Source organism: Melospiza melodia, chromosome Z (assembly GCF_035770615.1).
Source record: "Melospiza melodia melodia isolate bMelMel2 chromosome Z, bMelMel2.pri, whole genome shotgun sequence".
Classification (NCBI taxonomy): domain Eukaryota; kingdom Metazoa; phylum Chordata; class Aves; order Passeriformes; family Passerellidae; genus Melospiza; species Melospiza melodia.
In genome coordinates this window covers 25700933-25714747 of record NC_086226.1, presented here as the reverse complement: position 1 = coordinate 25714747, position 13815 = coordinate 25700933, and the positions used below count along the sequence as shown (strand labels likewise).

The 13815-nt window shown below is 38.2% G+C and overlaps 1 protein-coding gene across 1 annotated transcript in view; it reads right to left on the bottom strand.

The window, feature by feature from the left end:
• Nucleotides 1–6006: 6006 nt before the first annotated feature.
• The window catches only part of WDR36 (WD repeat domain 36), a 32350-nt gene continuing 24541 nt past the window's right edge, over nucleotides 6007–13815 (bottom strand). Inside the window, exons 22-23 of the mRNA XM_063179616.1 lie at nucleotides 11738–11925; nucleotides 6007–10356 (exon numbers count right to left, since the gene is read on the bottom strand). Of these exons, the coding sequence (XP_063035686.1) occupies nucleotides 10207–10356; nucleotides 11738–11925 (338 nt within the window). The 3' untranslated portion in view covers nucleotides 6007–10206. The remainder of the gene's footprint in view (nucleotides 10357–11737; nucleotides 11926–13815) is intronic.

The window sequence follows — 13815 nt, the reverse complement described above, 5'->3', positions numbered from 1 at the left end:
AATCCCTGGGTAACACTTCTAAATGACAATATACAGATATTTCTACATGGTCCATTTTCCTACAAGTCACACGGTTCTAACAACACTTACCTATTCATGGTTTGCTGTCAAGTTAAATTTATCCAAGTCAAGCACTTTTAGTCTTTGAACCTCCCATTGAGGCAGTGGAAATTATTACCGACATCATAAAATGAGTGGGTGCTGCTTAGACTGAGAATTAGCTCCTCAGAAAGTGGTTGCTAACAAAATAACAATGTAAAAAGAAGTGTCTGCCTTTCAAGTCAGTCTCTAATAGGAATAGAAGCAGTCTGTAACAAAGGATAATTGTCACAGTTTGAATCCTAGACTGGAAATTACAAGGATTATTGGAACAGATAAGATTTTTCCTTTATCTTTGTACAATCTGAGTAACAATCCTGTCATTTTAGTAAGACATCCTCCCTTTCGGTCAAAGGAGAAAAGCATAACTAAACAATGCAAAGAAAGAATCTTGTTTAGAACTGTGGATACAGACAAGAAAATGCTGAATTGACCAGATGTGTCTGCAGAATTTGACTCAGCTCTTCAGACTTCTGTAGATTATATATGGAAGGAGTGAAGACTGCAAGAACAATTTCATATAAACTGAGAGAGGATTGACAAACATAGTTGGGAACTTAATCAATTAATGCAAGTAAACTGCTTTTCTGGTTTTGGGGGGATAATAGTGATAGCTAAGAAGAAATCTTGAGTCCCTTTTGACTGATTGGAAAAGGAGGAAAATTACATCATTCTCTTAATCATGAAATTTTTTATTTTATTTGACTTAAAATAATTTCAAATGGTTTTCATTTGTTTGTCACTTTTCCAAATATGTGTTTCCAATATCTACTGAGGCTAGTATTTGTGGGAGGGGAAGTCTGTGGTAATGTAGACTAATTACAATAGGACAACAGAGGCTAGAACATAATTTGAAACTGCCAGTTGTCCTTCTCTGTTTAAAGACAGTGAATTATTTCATTTAATGTTCTCCAATGCACATAAAAACAGTTACTTAGCTTTTCTGAATGTAGCTCTCAATTATGATTACGTAAAATTCAAGAACTTATTTAGCAATCTTGTTTTTGTAAGTTTTACAAAATTTTTGTTTAAAGCATTTACCCCAATCTCTTTTCAAAACAACATACTATTTTATTGTGGAAAGGCAGTAGAAAATTAATTTATGGCCTATTATAAAAAATAGTTTTCCTGTTATTACAGCAGGCTGTCTTGTAGCATAGAAGCCTGTTTCTTGTCACTGACTAGAGATTCACTGTAGATATCTCTAATCAACAGGAATCTGTCATTTTAATTGACAGTTCACTTAGGACTGACAGTTATTAAAAGCAGACAGCTAAAACAGCTTAATAGTTACCGAGACCACAGCATCTCTTTTAGAACTGTAACCAGTATTTTTAAAAGTATTTAAGTCAGAGTAGCAAACAAATCTGGAGCAGCATATAAAGCTGAACTTCAGAGAGGCTGCTGTAACCATTCTTTTACTGATGGAACACACTGAGATGGCAAGAATATTCTACGGTCATGGTTTGGGTTTGGTTCCTTCTCCAGCCTCAGCTTTCAGCTTAACACTGACAGTCCACTCCTGGGCATGAGCTCACAGCACTTGATAGATCAATTAAAATGGGTTTAAATTCATCTTATCATTGGAACATCTGAGTCTGATGCCTCAGTCAGTACATTATGTTTCTGTTTAGGCTGTCCAGGACTATCAAGGAGCTCATGGTCCATGTTGAAGTTGAGTAACAACTCGCAGAGCTAATCCCAGAGCTCCATCTGTCTGTCTTGGTCCAGAGACTTAAGTGGAGCTGGGGTCATAAGGGTGGGTTATGTCAACATTAAAGGTATTGTCTGTAGTGATCTGTGGCTCCAGGATTTCCTTCTACAACATATCAAATGACAAACAAACTGAGGAATGAGTATCTAAGCTGTGCTATGGTTCTGCTTGAAAAAAAGTATCATATTTTCAAAGACTTTCCTTAGAGCATGAAAGGAAAAGGCATTAAATGAAGAACAGAACCTCCTCACTTATGTCAAAACAGTCCATTTACATTGTATGATATATTCAAGAATCATTCTTTAAAGACCAGGTACTAGGCTCAGTTAAAAAACATTCTCATGAGCATGAAGCAGAGAATCTAACATGGTAAGCCTTCATTAGCACATAATGTTTTCAGTATCATTATCCCTTAGGATTAAAATTTACATTATTATTTCTCTCCTAATATTTCAGTGATATTTTTCCTTTAATTTTGACAATTTCAGTACTTTCTTTCTTTACAAAGTAGTTATTAAATAGTTATAAATTATAGTTATAAAAATTGCTCAAGCTCACAGAAACTGATATTTTCATGAAAAAATAATTTGTACCTTAACCTTCTGTTTAGAAAGACAAATCTGTTCAGGTCTTGACAACCCCTAGAAACATTCAGTATATCTCACTAATTGGATTCTTTTGAGAAAAAAATCTGTACATTTTTCACATATTTTTATCAAGTTGGTACTTTGGCAATATCTTTGTATTTTCCCACTACATTTCTTTCTCTTGCTCTTAAAGATCTCAACACTGTCAATCACAACAGACAGACTTGAATCCCAATTTATATAGAAAACCAAGTCAGTTTTCAGAAAGGCAGAATTCCAGATTTGGGCCTTCTGCTTATCATGGAAATCATTCTGTTTCATCCTGCAAAGAAGGCCAGGATTGGACCTTGCATGTGATATCCTCAATGTTTAACATTAGCCAGTTGGGGCACTTTTGGACCCTGTGACCCTGTCTCAGCAGAAGGGCCTTAGGACTAATCTGAGGCATGAAGGTAAGATCTTGCAGTCAATTCACTGTGAGGGCAAAGAGAGCTTCTACAGCACAGCCTCAATGCTCCCACAGCTAAGCAGGGAAGAGGAGAAATGTGAATGTTTGTCTTTACTCATTACAGGCTTTCAGCAATCAGACCCTTGCTTCCCTGCAGGAACACTGGTATTACTTCATTATCTACAAGTCCTCTTGTGTAAATGATGCTCTGTGTTTTTCTCCTCCAATCAGTTTTTGTTTTTGTTGTTGTTGTAACTCCTGTGATATTAAGGCAATTTTTCATTAATTTCTGAGAGAGATGCTGCAATAGGAACAGCATCTCTAGAGAGGACATTCTCTCCTGGGTCAAGTACCACTGTACTGGGGCCCATTCTCTTCCTGAGGACAGACAACCTTTGCTACTTCTGATTGCACAGATTCTTTAAATCAGTTCATGCATTTTCCTGACCGAGAAGCACTCAGCTCCTGAGGAAACAGATCACAGTCTGTTTCTTGCACAATTTGCTGTCTCCAAGCCTAAGCAGCAGAGTCGTGTTCCAGAAATACATTTCTAGGTACCACCTTCACACTAAGAAAACTGCACTCTGTGTCTCTTTCTCAGCTGGCTGTGTGGTTTTGCAGTCTCTTTTAACAGTGTTTCTTGGACCTCTCATCATTTCCAGAGTAAGCATCTTGTACCCCAGGAGGAGTCTTTGCTCAAACGCAAATGGTGTTACCAAATGGTTATGAAATAGGCAGAAGAAGTTATTGTAAAAAGAGGAAAGATCTATAGCTGCCCCAGGAGACATGATACAGTGGTGATACACAAAATTGAAACCTCTGTGGATAAAAGGCAAGAACTTATAAAACAGCCAAGTGTGTTGTGGCACACATCAATTTTAGAATAATTTTTTATCAGCCATTCACTTGAAATACTTTCAACTCGTTTAGCAGCCTAATTCTTCTATGCCTCAGTGCATATCTCTTGAATACCATTAGAATTATTCAACATTCTGCATCTAATTTATTGAGCTTCTTTGCTATGGGATATTAAACAAAATAATCATGCATTAGGCATAATTAGAATGTGACTAAATTAATTCCTGTATGCTGATTATAATGGATAACTGCAAAAGTAATTCACACACCTTGGTGCTGCAGAACTAATATGATGCTTAAGTCAGCTTGCAGTATAAAAGGTACACAGCGCATAGACTGCCATGAACAAGCACCATAATTTGCAAAATATTAACTGAAACCGCGCCTGTTGACTTTTAGAGTAGCAATTTACAATGTTTCATAATAGACTATGATAATGTAATCACAGACTGCTGTAATTGCACTAAATTTGATCATTAAATTCATGGCTCTTCCTTTGTGCACACAACCAGCCATTTCATCCTAGAAGGCGAGCACCTTGGGCAAGCAGGAATCGCCCTCGTGACTCTCCTAATCTTTCCCTTTGTGCACTAGAGATGGATTCCAAAGGCACATGCAGCACGTGCTCCGTGATTCTTCAGGAGAATGAGGGAAGTTAGATGAGCCAACAGGTCCCCCCATCCTGCACTTCACCTCTGTTAAAAATGGGCACAACAGCCTCAACCCAGTTGTCAGGTTGATGCCAATGCTGTCACACTGGACAGCATGTGTGCACGAGTCCTGCATAACCTTGGTTATGAGGTGACTTCAGAGCTCTGCACTCTAAACTTTCAAACTCAATTGCTGGCAATTCCTGCAGGGAGGATGCTGGTACACACTGAAAACGGAAGCAGGCTTTGCCTGTGGAGACTGAACGAAAAAAACAAGTATCAAGTATTTCTGCCCTTTCCATATGCACCAGTGGGTTGTCATCCTCACCCACCAACACAAAGGGAGCTGCAGGGATTTCTGTACAGATGGTGCTGTTTACTCTAGCACCGTGAATAAACCATCTCAATTAAGCACTGATGTAAGCACTGCTGAAATAGCTTACATTTGTCTTGATTCTGTTGAAATGTAATTCTTCAAAGAGAACTGGGCAGTTCATCCCTCACCCTTTCATCAACCATAACCAATGGGCAAACACAAAGGTTAATCACAAATGAGAAGAACAACCAGCGGCACAACCCTGTGTGAACAAACCTGATGTTCAACAAAATATGTAAGCTGACACACTCTGAAAACATATATTTTACCTGGGCTTTAACCTTTCCTCCATAGGACAGGAAGAGACATGTTGCATTACAACAGGCTGGTGACTTTTCAGTTCCAGCTGTGGCAAACAGATGGAACAGTTCCAGAGCAGCAGGAACATCACTGGTTGTAAAAAATTAATGTCATGGCTATGTTTTTCAGTGAGCTATACTTCCAAAATCCTTTTGAGGCATATGAATCTGAACAATGCTCAGAAAGTGTTTGCAGTGCTAATGGATGAGATGAGTTGCGAAATTCATGTCTCATTCTGAGACCAATATTGAGGAACTTCAGAAGCAGTAAGTGATAGATCTTCAGCTGTGTAGCTGTAAGGCAAATATCAGCTTGGCTACAGGCTAACAAAAAAGGTGGAGGAACCCTCTGGACTTAAGTTCAGTAGGTGAGTTTTCTTTTTATTTCCAGTCTCTACAAAAACAGCAATTGAGTGAGGATTCCATAAGTATTTTATTCTACCTTATTCTGACTTATTCTATGGGTGATTTCAGGTAACTGCAAAATGCCAAGGTGATCTGATCCTTCAGTGTGAGGACCCTTAAAACACTCATAATCTAATAGTAATAGAGCCCGCACATCTTTTAACACACTGGGTAGTCAGGGAAGCAGTATGCAATTCCACTTAGCCACATAAGCTGTTTGACAAACTAGCAGTGCACACATCAGTGGAGGAAAGTAATTTTTCAGAGACTGCTACTATAAACATCAAAGCTTTGTGATGTGCAACAAGCATCAGAGATCTCATTTAATCCTTCTGGGGAACACAGAATCATACAGTAGAAGACATAACAGCCAGGGTAGAAAAATCTTGGTTATTTTATCTTTCATTTTGCTTTCCTCAATTCACCACTGCTTCACAAAAAGAAAAGCACAGGGGTTAAGGACATGTAATGAGAGCATTTTGGTCTCCTCTAACATAGGTTGTAAACACATCAAAAAGTAAAGGATGCCAGTCCTTGCACTAGCATCAAATAAGACACTGATTGGATTCCTCATCTCTAAAAAGGTAAATTACTTTTATTAAGAGATAATTTTTCATAAAACAAATAGCTCTTAAGATACAAATGGTGATGTGCTGGGAAGATTAACATGTGATACTCAGGAAACATCAGACAACAGGCTGAAGCCAACAGACAACACAGTAAACTACTGACAAAATAGTGATCCTTGAACAACGCTGAACTCCTTCTCAGGAGTTTAAAACAGAGCACATTAAGAGAGTTCAAATATGCCAACAAACACCCTGCCTTTTCTAATTCACAGAATGCAAATGAGTATCTTCCAGGGTCCTTACTCTAGGACTTGCAGTTATGACAACTTGCACAGATAGATCTTATATTTTTCTTGAAGAAGTAAAGAGTTAAATTTGAAATGTATAAAATGTTGGAGTGCTTCAAGTCAGAGGTATAGGTTGGCTACTGAACAATGTAGCCAATGTAAACACTGGTATCCTTCTACTGTCTCTTCATGTTTGCATGCCTCATATTACCTCTATTTTTACTTGAATGAAAAAGGAAAACAAAGACTACTAACATTGAAGACTTCTTATGGTTCAGAGAAGAACAACATTCACTGTGCAGCATCTGAATCCACCCAGTAGCAAATTCAGGCAGCAAGGTCCAGCTACCAGTCTCGAACCAAGAATACCAAATGTGTCTGGAAAAAATAACAGTCAAAAGAAAAGAGTGGAAGTACAGAGAACCTAACTTGACAGGATTGCTATGTGCAGGAGGTGCTAAGAGCAGCAGCTGCACTCAGGAACCAAGAGCTGAGAAAATCATGGTGAAAAGGAAAGCACACGAACAGAGGTGGGGACAGGCTTGAGAGGAAGCTGGAAGGAGTCCTGTGTCACACACATAACACAGAGAATTTCAACAGCAAGCTGCTACTCAGAGCTAGCTTAAGATGGGCTTGGCATTGTGTAAGAATGGTAAAATCCACAGTAGCTGCCCTGCTTGGAAGTGAACCCAGAGTTAACATGAATATCCCTTCATCCATCTAGCATTTCTCCACATCCCATTGCATATGCCATTACAAAAGCACCATGTTAGTGTGAGTTCTTATGGGCAACAAAGCCCAAATTAGCAAATTTCCATGCATATTACCACTTGTAATCAACAATTTTTCACTAATATAATAAAATACTGTCCTTTATGCCTCAGGTGAAAGAATAATACAGGAAATAGCAGGTGAAACATCTCCTTTCGACCACTAACAGGAGAAAATTACTTTTTATTTCTGAAGAAGTTTTTTATCAACAGCAAGTTGTTTATCATTTTGATGTGAGGTAAAAAGGACAAAATAAAAGACCAAGAACGTGAAGCAATCAGAATTACTGGTGGAAGACTCTACATCTCTAATAATAGTAAAACACCCCTGAAATAGCAGTGATGAGTAGACATGTTGAGAAAAAGACGATAAAGAAGGTGAGAGAGCACTCACATCTACATACTATATTCTGAAGGAAGTTATTGAAGTGCTCCAGGTGGATTTCAAACAGGTGTAGAAGAAACTGCATTAAACACATTTAATGAGATCATACAGGACTGCAAACATCATGTCAACTGTGTTATACATACATAGCTCACAAAAATTATCCTGATGTTTCTGTTCTAATAATATAGCCTGTTTGGCAGAGTTTTTTTCTTATGACTACATCAAGCAGACCATGAAAATGGAAGGGCAAAAAAAAACCCCTACTCTACAATCCTTACAGGTTTTGTAGACAAATCTTGTACATACAGATTTAAACATCTGTGCCCAGAAAGGGTTCTTGGATTTCAGTAAAAACGCAGACATGCACTCAGCAAAATAAAGTATGTCCTTCATGAGCAGAAACCCTTTCACCACTGCTCTGAGACAAAGTCTGGGAAGCATGAAGACTAGAGCACAGCTGATATTTCTCACATTCAAGGAGAGACATACAATGTTAGAAGATAGCAGGTCTGGAGTATATAAACTGAAATACATTATTCCCGTTAATTAAATTGTAGGCCCCATTACTACAGGATGTTGTGAAGGATAAATGGGTTCTAAAAGAGATTAGATGAACGCACAGAGAACAAAAGGTCTGCCACAGAACATTAAACACAACTGTCAGGCTACAGCTGGGTCACAGAGATCTAATTGCTGTCTGCTGAAAGGTGCTTTGATATGCTTGAGAAGCAATCACTTTATACACAACCAGGCTGCTATACCACAAATCCTCCTTCCTCCAGCTGGAGACAGAACAGTGGGCTTGACAGACCCTTCCTCTGATCCAACATGAAAGTTCTTTATCCATGCTTCCTTCTCCCACAGAGGCAGGTCTGCAAATACTGCCTTATCAACCTTTGAACATTGTGTCTTTATTCAGAAAATTATTCTCTAAGATCTTCTAAAGGAGTTCCAGTAACATCTGCAAGCTGAGACGTTCATTACACTGACATTTAAGGTATTTTGGACAACTTCAGATCAATCCAATAAATTGGGAGCAATGGGTTGCCAAGAACCATACCACTGGAAACCAATAATTCTGTGCTACAAAGGATTTTCTTAAATCTCAGTAGCAAACCTTGTAGAAACCTCGTGTGTACATGATAGCTTTAGACTCAAGGACAGTAGGTTCAAATTGGACATGAACAGGGAATTTTTCCCTGTGACAATGGTGAGACATCATGACCAAGAGAAGCTGTGAATGCCCCATCCCTGCATCCCTGCAAGTGTCCAGTCAGGCTGGAAGGGGCCCTGAGCAACCTGGTCTAGTGAAAGGTGTTCCTGCCCATGGCAGGGGGCTGCAAGTGGATGATCTTTAAGGTCCCTTTCAAGCCAAGGCCTTCTATTGTTGTATGATTTTATGTTTGCAGATAATTTGTTCCAGTACACATGACTAAAAGGGGTTTAACGTGATGGCATTAAAAAAAACCCAAACAGCTACACAGTACAACTGACCCACACTATTGCTTCAGTCTTCTATCAAATGCAATGAACCACCTTTCAAGTTTACTCATTGAAATTGCATATATTTGTATTAGTTACTCTGTTGGTCTGTGTACATAGATTGAGCATGTGAAATACAGCAAAGGCCTTGTTCAGGAGATTCTTCTGCTGGGAAGTACTCTCAAGCAGCCAAGTTCAAGATAGTTTCACTCATGAGGTCCCAAACAATGCCCAAACATTATGGTTTGAAACCTAAATATCAATTTGCAAAAAAACCCATCTGATTTAATTAAAAATATCTCAAAACAATTTTTTTTTTCTAGTAACCTTTTCTCCTTTTCCTTAAGAAATTATTTTCATATGAAACTGGACCTCCCAAAAATCTGGTTTTGTTTGTTTAGTTAGGTGCTTGGGTTTTTAGGGGTATTTTTAAGTTCTATTATTGCTAGTACAGCTGGAAATCTTTGCCTTCAGAAATAAATGTCTGCAAAAGTGAGAAGACAACTTATTTTTACAACCACTCTAAGAAAAGTGCTTTAATTGCACAGAAACACATTTTTTAGATTAATTTGCTTTAAATTATTGTTCATAAAGTGTTAACAATTCAGACTTTTTGTTTTATTTTTGCATCAACAGTGACTTTATTAAGAAAAATATAGTTTTTGGTCTCCTGCACAGAAGTTACATTCTTATTTCTTTTTTTTCCCCGCAGGTCATTTCTTCATGGTGAACTACGTTTTATGTAGCCATAGAATCAGAGAATCACTGAATGGCTTGGGTTGGAAGAAACTTTAAAGATCACCTACTTTCAACCCCCTGCCATGAGCAGGGGCACCTTCCACAAGGCCAGGCTGCTCAGGGCCTTGAATCCAAATGTCTGTCAGCACACACCAACACAACAAACAATTTAGCTGCACATAGCAATTTTTTCTCCAACTGAAGTGAACAAAAATAGGCAGTTGTGCACGTTCTAAAATACTCTGCCATATGTAGATGTATAAAATACAGCACCAGAAGAAGCCCTGGAACAGGATGGTGGGATGACCATCCCTGGAAGTATTCAAAAAATGAGCAGTCTGGCACTTAGTGATATGGCTTAGTGAACAGGGTGGTATCCAGCAGAACGTTGGATCTGATGGTCTTGGAGGTCTTTTCCAACCTTAATTATTCTACAATTCCAAGACCCAGCATGATTTTTGGAATCCAGTATTTTTTGGTATAAATTGTACTATTCCTCTGAGGGAAATCTTATGCAGACAAAACCCTGAAGTATTTTACAGCAAAGCACTTTTCATGTATGTTAAAACACACAGACTCTGATTGAAGAGACCCTGTAAGTGAACCCAAGTTTCCTCAAGTTGCATTGACAATTTGGATATTTCTTCCAAGAGTTTTGGCTCCGATGAGAGAATCTTAAGATGTAACTGAAAATGAAAACAAGCAGTTAGTGAAACAAATACAGATTAAAAAATTAAAAGACTGTTATCCCCATCCAATTCCAATAGTTTGCTTTCAGGAAATGTCCCAAATAAGTAAAGGACTCTTTTCTTTCAACTAATTTCCTCTATTCAATACTGCTCCCCTTTTGTTAGTCTTTACAAGCCATTTTTCATGTTCTAGATGGGATAAGGCAGCAAAGTGTCTTAAATATGCTATATTTTTACTAAATCCTCTTCTGGCAAGGCTGCTGTCTATTCTCATCACACAGTTCCCTAGAGGGTAACTTTCTCCACTTTCTGACCTGCATCACAAATTCCTCTTTAGTCTAGAAAGGCTAGAAAGATGCACGAAGGTCAATCAGGATTATTATTTTAATTATCCATGTTGCACACATCAAGAAGAATGATGTCAGCACACACTATAGTGATAGAGATGGATGAGGTCTCCTTATGTGACAAACAGCAACCTTGTTAAAAGAGAAACAAGAGAAACCTTCTGAACTTGCTGCAATTATTACCACTTAATGGATGGAATATTTATTTTCCAGGCTACAATTTAAATATCTAGGAGCCTTGACAGAGCTTTAATTTGAAAGACAGTTGGTTCAGTCTGGATAATAGACAAAATTCTTTACTGTGAATGTGGTGAGACACTGGAACCCATTACCCAGAGAAGCTGCGGATGCTCTGGTATTACATGTGTCTGAATGTCTATAACAGTGTTTTCCAAGTAAGCTGTTATTAAGTGCTTTCACATTATTTCATATATCAGAGTACCTAAAACACTTGTGCATCAGAAGGGTTTCAACCTTCCGCTGAATCACTTTGTCTCTAAGAGTAACTGTTACTGTGCTTCAGTAGAGTAACTAACTTACACACACCCTGGGATAATTTCATTAGCTCTGTGATGCTCAACAGGTAACACAAGAAAGGCAGCCCACTGCCACGGAAAGTAGCTCAGGCTTACAAAGTCTAGTGATAAATCCAACAAAATGTCTAATTTATTTCCCAACCATTGTGTATTAAATTCTTTGCTTATTTAAGACGTAACATACCTTAGCTTAACAATTAACAACCACTAAGAAGTTAGGAACGTTACAAAAAAAACCCCACAAAAACAATTCTAAGTAAGGAATACAAGAACAAAACCTGTCTGGAGGGCCCTCTTCACAACATCTTTTGTTTTGCAAGTTTTTCTTGATTGTCACCAAATGAGCTGCCACATCATCCAATACATTCAGTTAGACATTTTAGAACCATTCTCAACCAAAATCACTTCAGATAATTCTAACAGACAATTTATACCTTTTTAGTATAACCATTATTTTTAATAGGACTAACATAAATTTAGTAAGAAAAATTTTACCTTTAAAAATAGTGCCAGGTACGCCTGAGCGAGTTCGAAATTGTGCTTCTTGTTCAGCATCATCCCAATCATTCTCAGAAAGCTCAGCATCACCTCCATTGAGCCCCCACCTTCAGGGGCCAAACCCCGCAGCTCCACCTCAATATTAGATGGTCCCAAGCTTTTCAGTAAGTCAAGGGGAGCTTTATCTGTGTTAGAACATTGGAGGACACATTATCAGTAACATCTGCAAAACAGAATCTCACAGATCCTTCACAAGACAGGCTTATTCTAAAATTCTTAAGTAGTGACTATGAATTTCAAGTTTTTACTGTTTCCTTACTTTTTTGTTTTCAACAAAATGTCTCCCTGTCTTTAATTTACTCTCGCAACACATACTAAAAGTACAGATGCACTTTATTTGTAATTGAAAAATATAAGTAATATCTTTGCATTTGTTTCAATTTTTCCCCTCTTCTGTCTTCTAAGTTAAAGAAAAATTTCTAATTAACCACATAATATTGTCCTTTAACATCTCTTGGCAGAAATAATGTACTTACTTGATATTTTGAGCTGTTAACTGTGAATATACTCTGAAAGATGGAGAACACTACTTTTACTAGGCATCTTTACTCTAGCTGACAATAAGCAAAACTAGAGACCTTTGGCTGCATCCAACAAATTATTAGTTTTGTTAAGTGAATGCCTGGAGAGTATTACAAGAAAATCTTTTTCACAGCAGAAATACATGCAATTTGCAAACTTTCTTCCTCTTCGTAATTGCTCCTTCTCAGGACTTCTACTGTCCTACCTGATGACCTATGAGGATTTCATCTATTTCCTTTAAAAAGGAAGCAGCAAAAATATGTTTGGTTGCAAAAATGCAACTGATAGTTATAGCATTTTTAAAACGTATGTGATTAATACTTCTTTTGCTAAGAAGTTGCTAAGAAGACCAACTTTATGGTAACTAATGGTATTAGGCATTGGTTAATATTCCTCAGGTAGTATATAGTCAATATTTGATTCCTAAAAACATCATTAGCTAGTTTTGAATATAACAGATTTTAACAGTACTAAACAGATGCATTAAATAGGTTTTTTTATGACATTAAACAAAAAGCATGGAACACGTTGTGAGGTTGATACACGTACAACATGGAAAAGGCTGCAGCTCAATCTGGGCAGCTCAATCTTCACACCTGACCTGAGGTGTGAAGCCCTGTTTCCACCCCTACAGTAAACCAGGACGGTTTTGAGCAGGATTCCTTTTATTTGCATGGCCCAGTGATGTTGAGAAGAGATGGCTGTAATCCAGCCAGCAGAGCCGTGCTCCCCATCAGCAGCCAGGATCACCAGGCTCCCTGGATCGCGGCTCGGGCACAGACCCGGGGCCCTGCAGCAGCCGTGGCCCGAGGCAGGCCCACGTGTCCAAGCGCATCACTGTGCACTTGCTCACTGGTAGAGCCAGCTCCACGAGGCTTTTAAACATTCACCTCTTCTGAGTGGCTCTGAGGCACTTCAATAGAACACTGTCAATCGAAGTACTACAAGTGAGGCAGAAGAACACACCTTGTTTGTGACAGATAATAAAGTTCTGCACACAAAACATTTCAAGTTGCTTGAGTAATCTGGTCATCTCAAGAGAGTTTAAGCAGGGGTAGAAGAATTCCCCACAGAACTGCTTGTGGACAAGCTACTGTCCATTTACATTCCCAAGTCGGCTATATTAGCATAATTTTAAAAAATCTGCTTCAATGATTCTGTAGCATCACAGGATAAACATAAAAAACAGCTGGTGCATTCCACTGGTAGTTTAAGTGATTAAATTTCAAAATAAACTGAATGTTCAAAGAAATACAACACTTTATTTTTGTATAATTTATTTCTTCTTAAGCTTTAAATTATAGGACAATGAATTAACACTGTAAGTTCACTGCCTGGTGAAGTAACCCTTGAAAGGAGAACTTGTTAGGCACACTATGCTTTTTATGTTTCAGTGAATCACCAGACTATTCCTCTTCAAATAGGTCTATTCCAAACCAATCCCTTCCTTCTTTCCTTCCTTTTCCCAGAAATAATGCATGGCACCTTGTCTG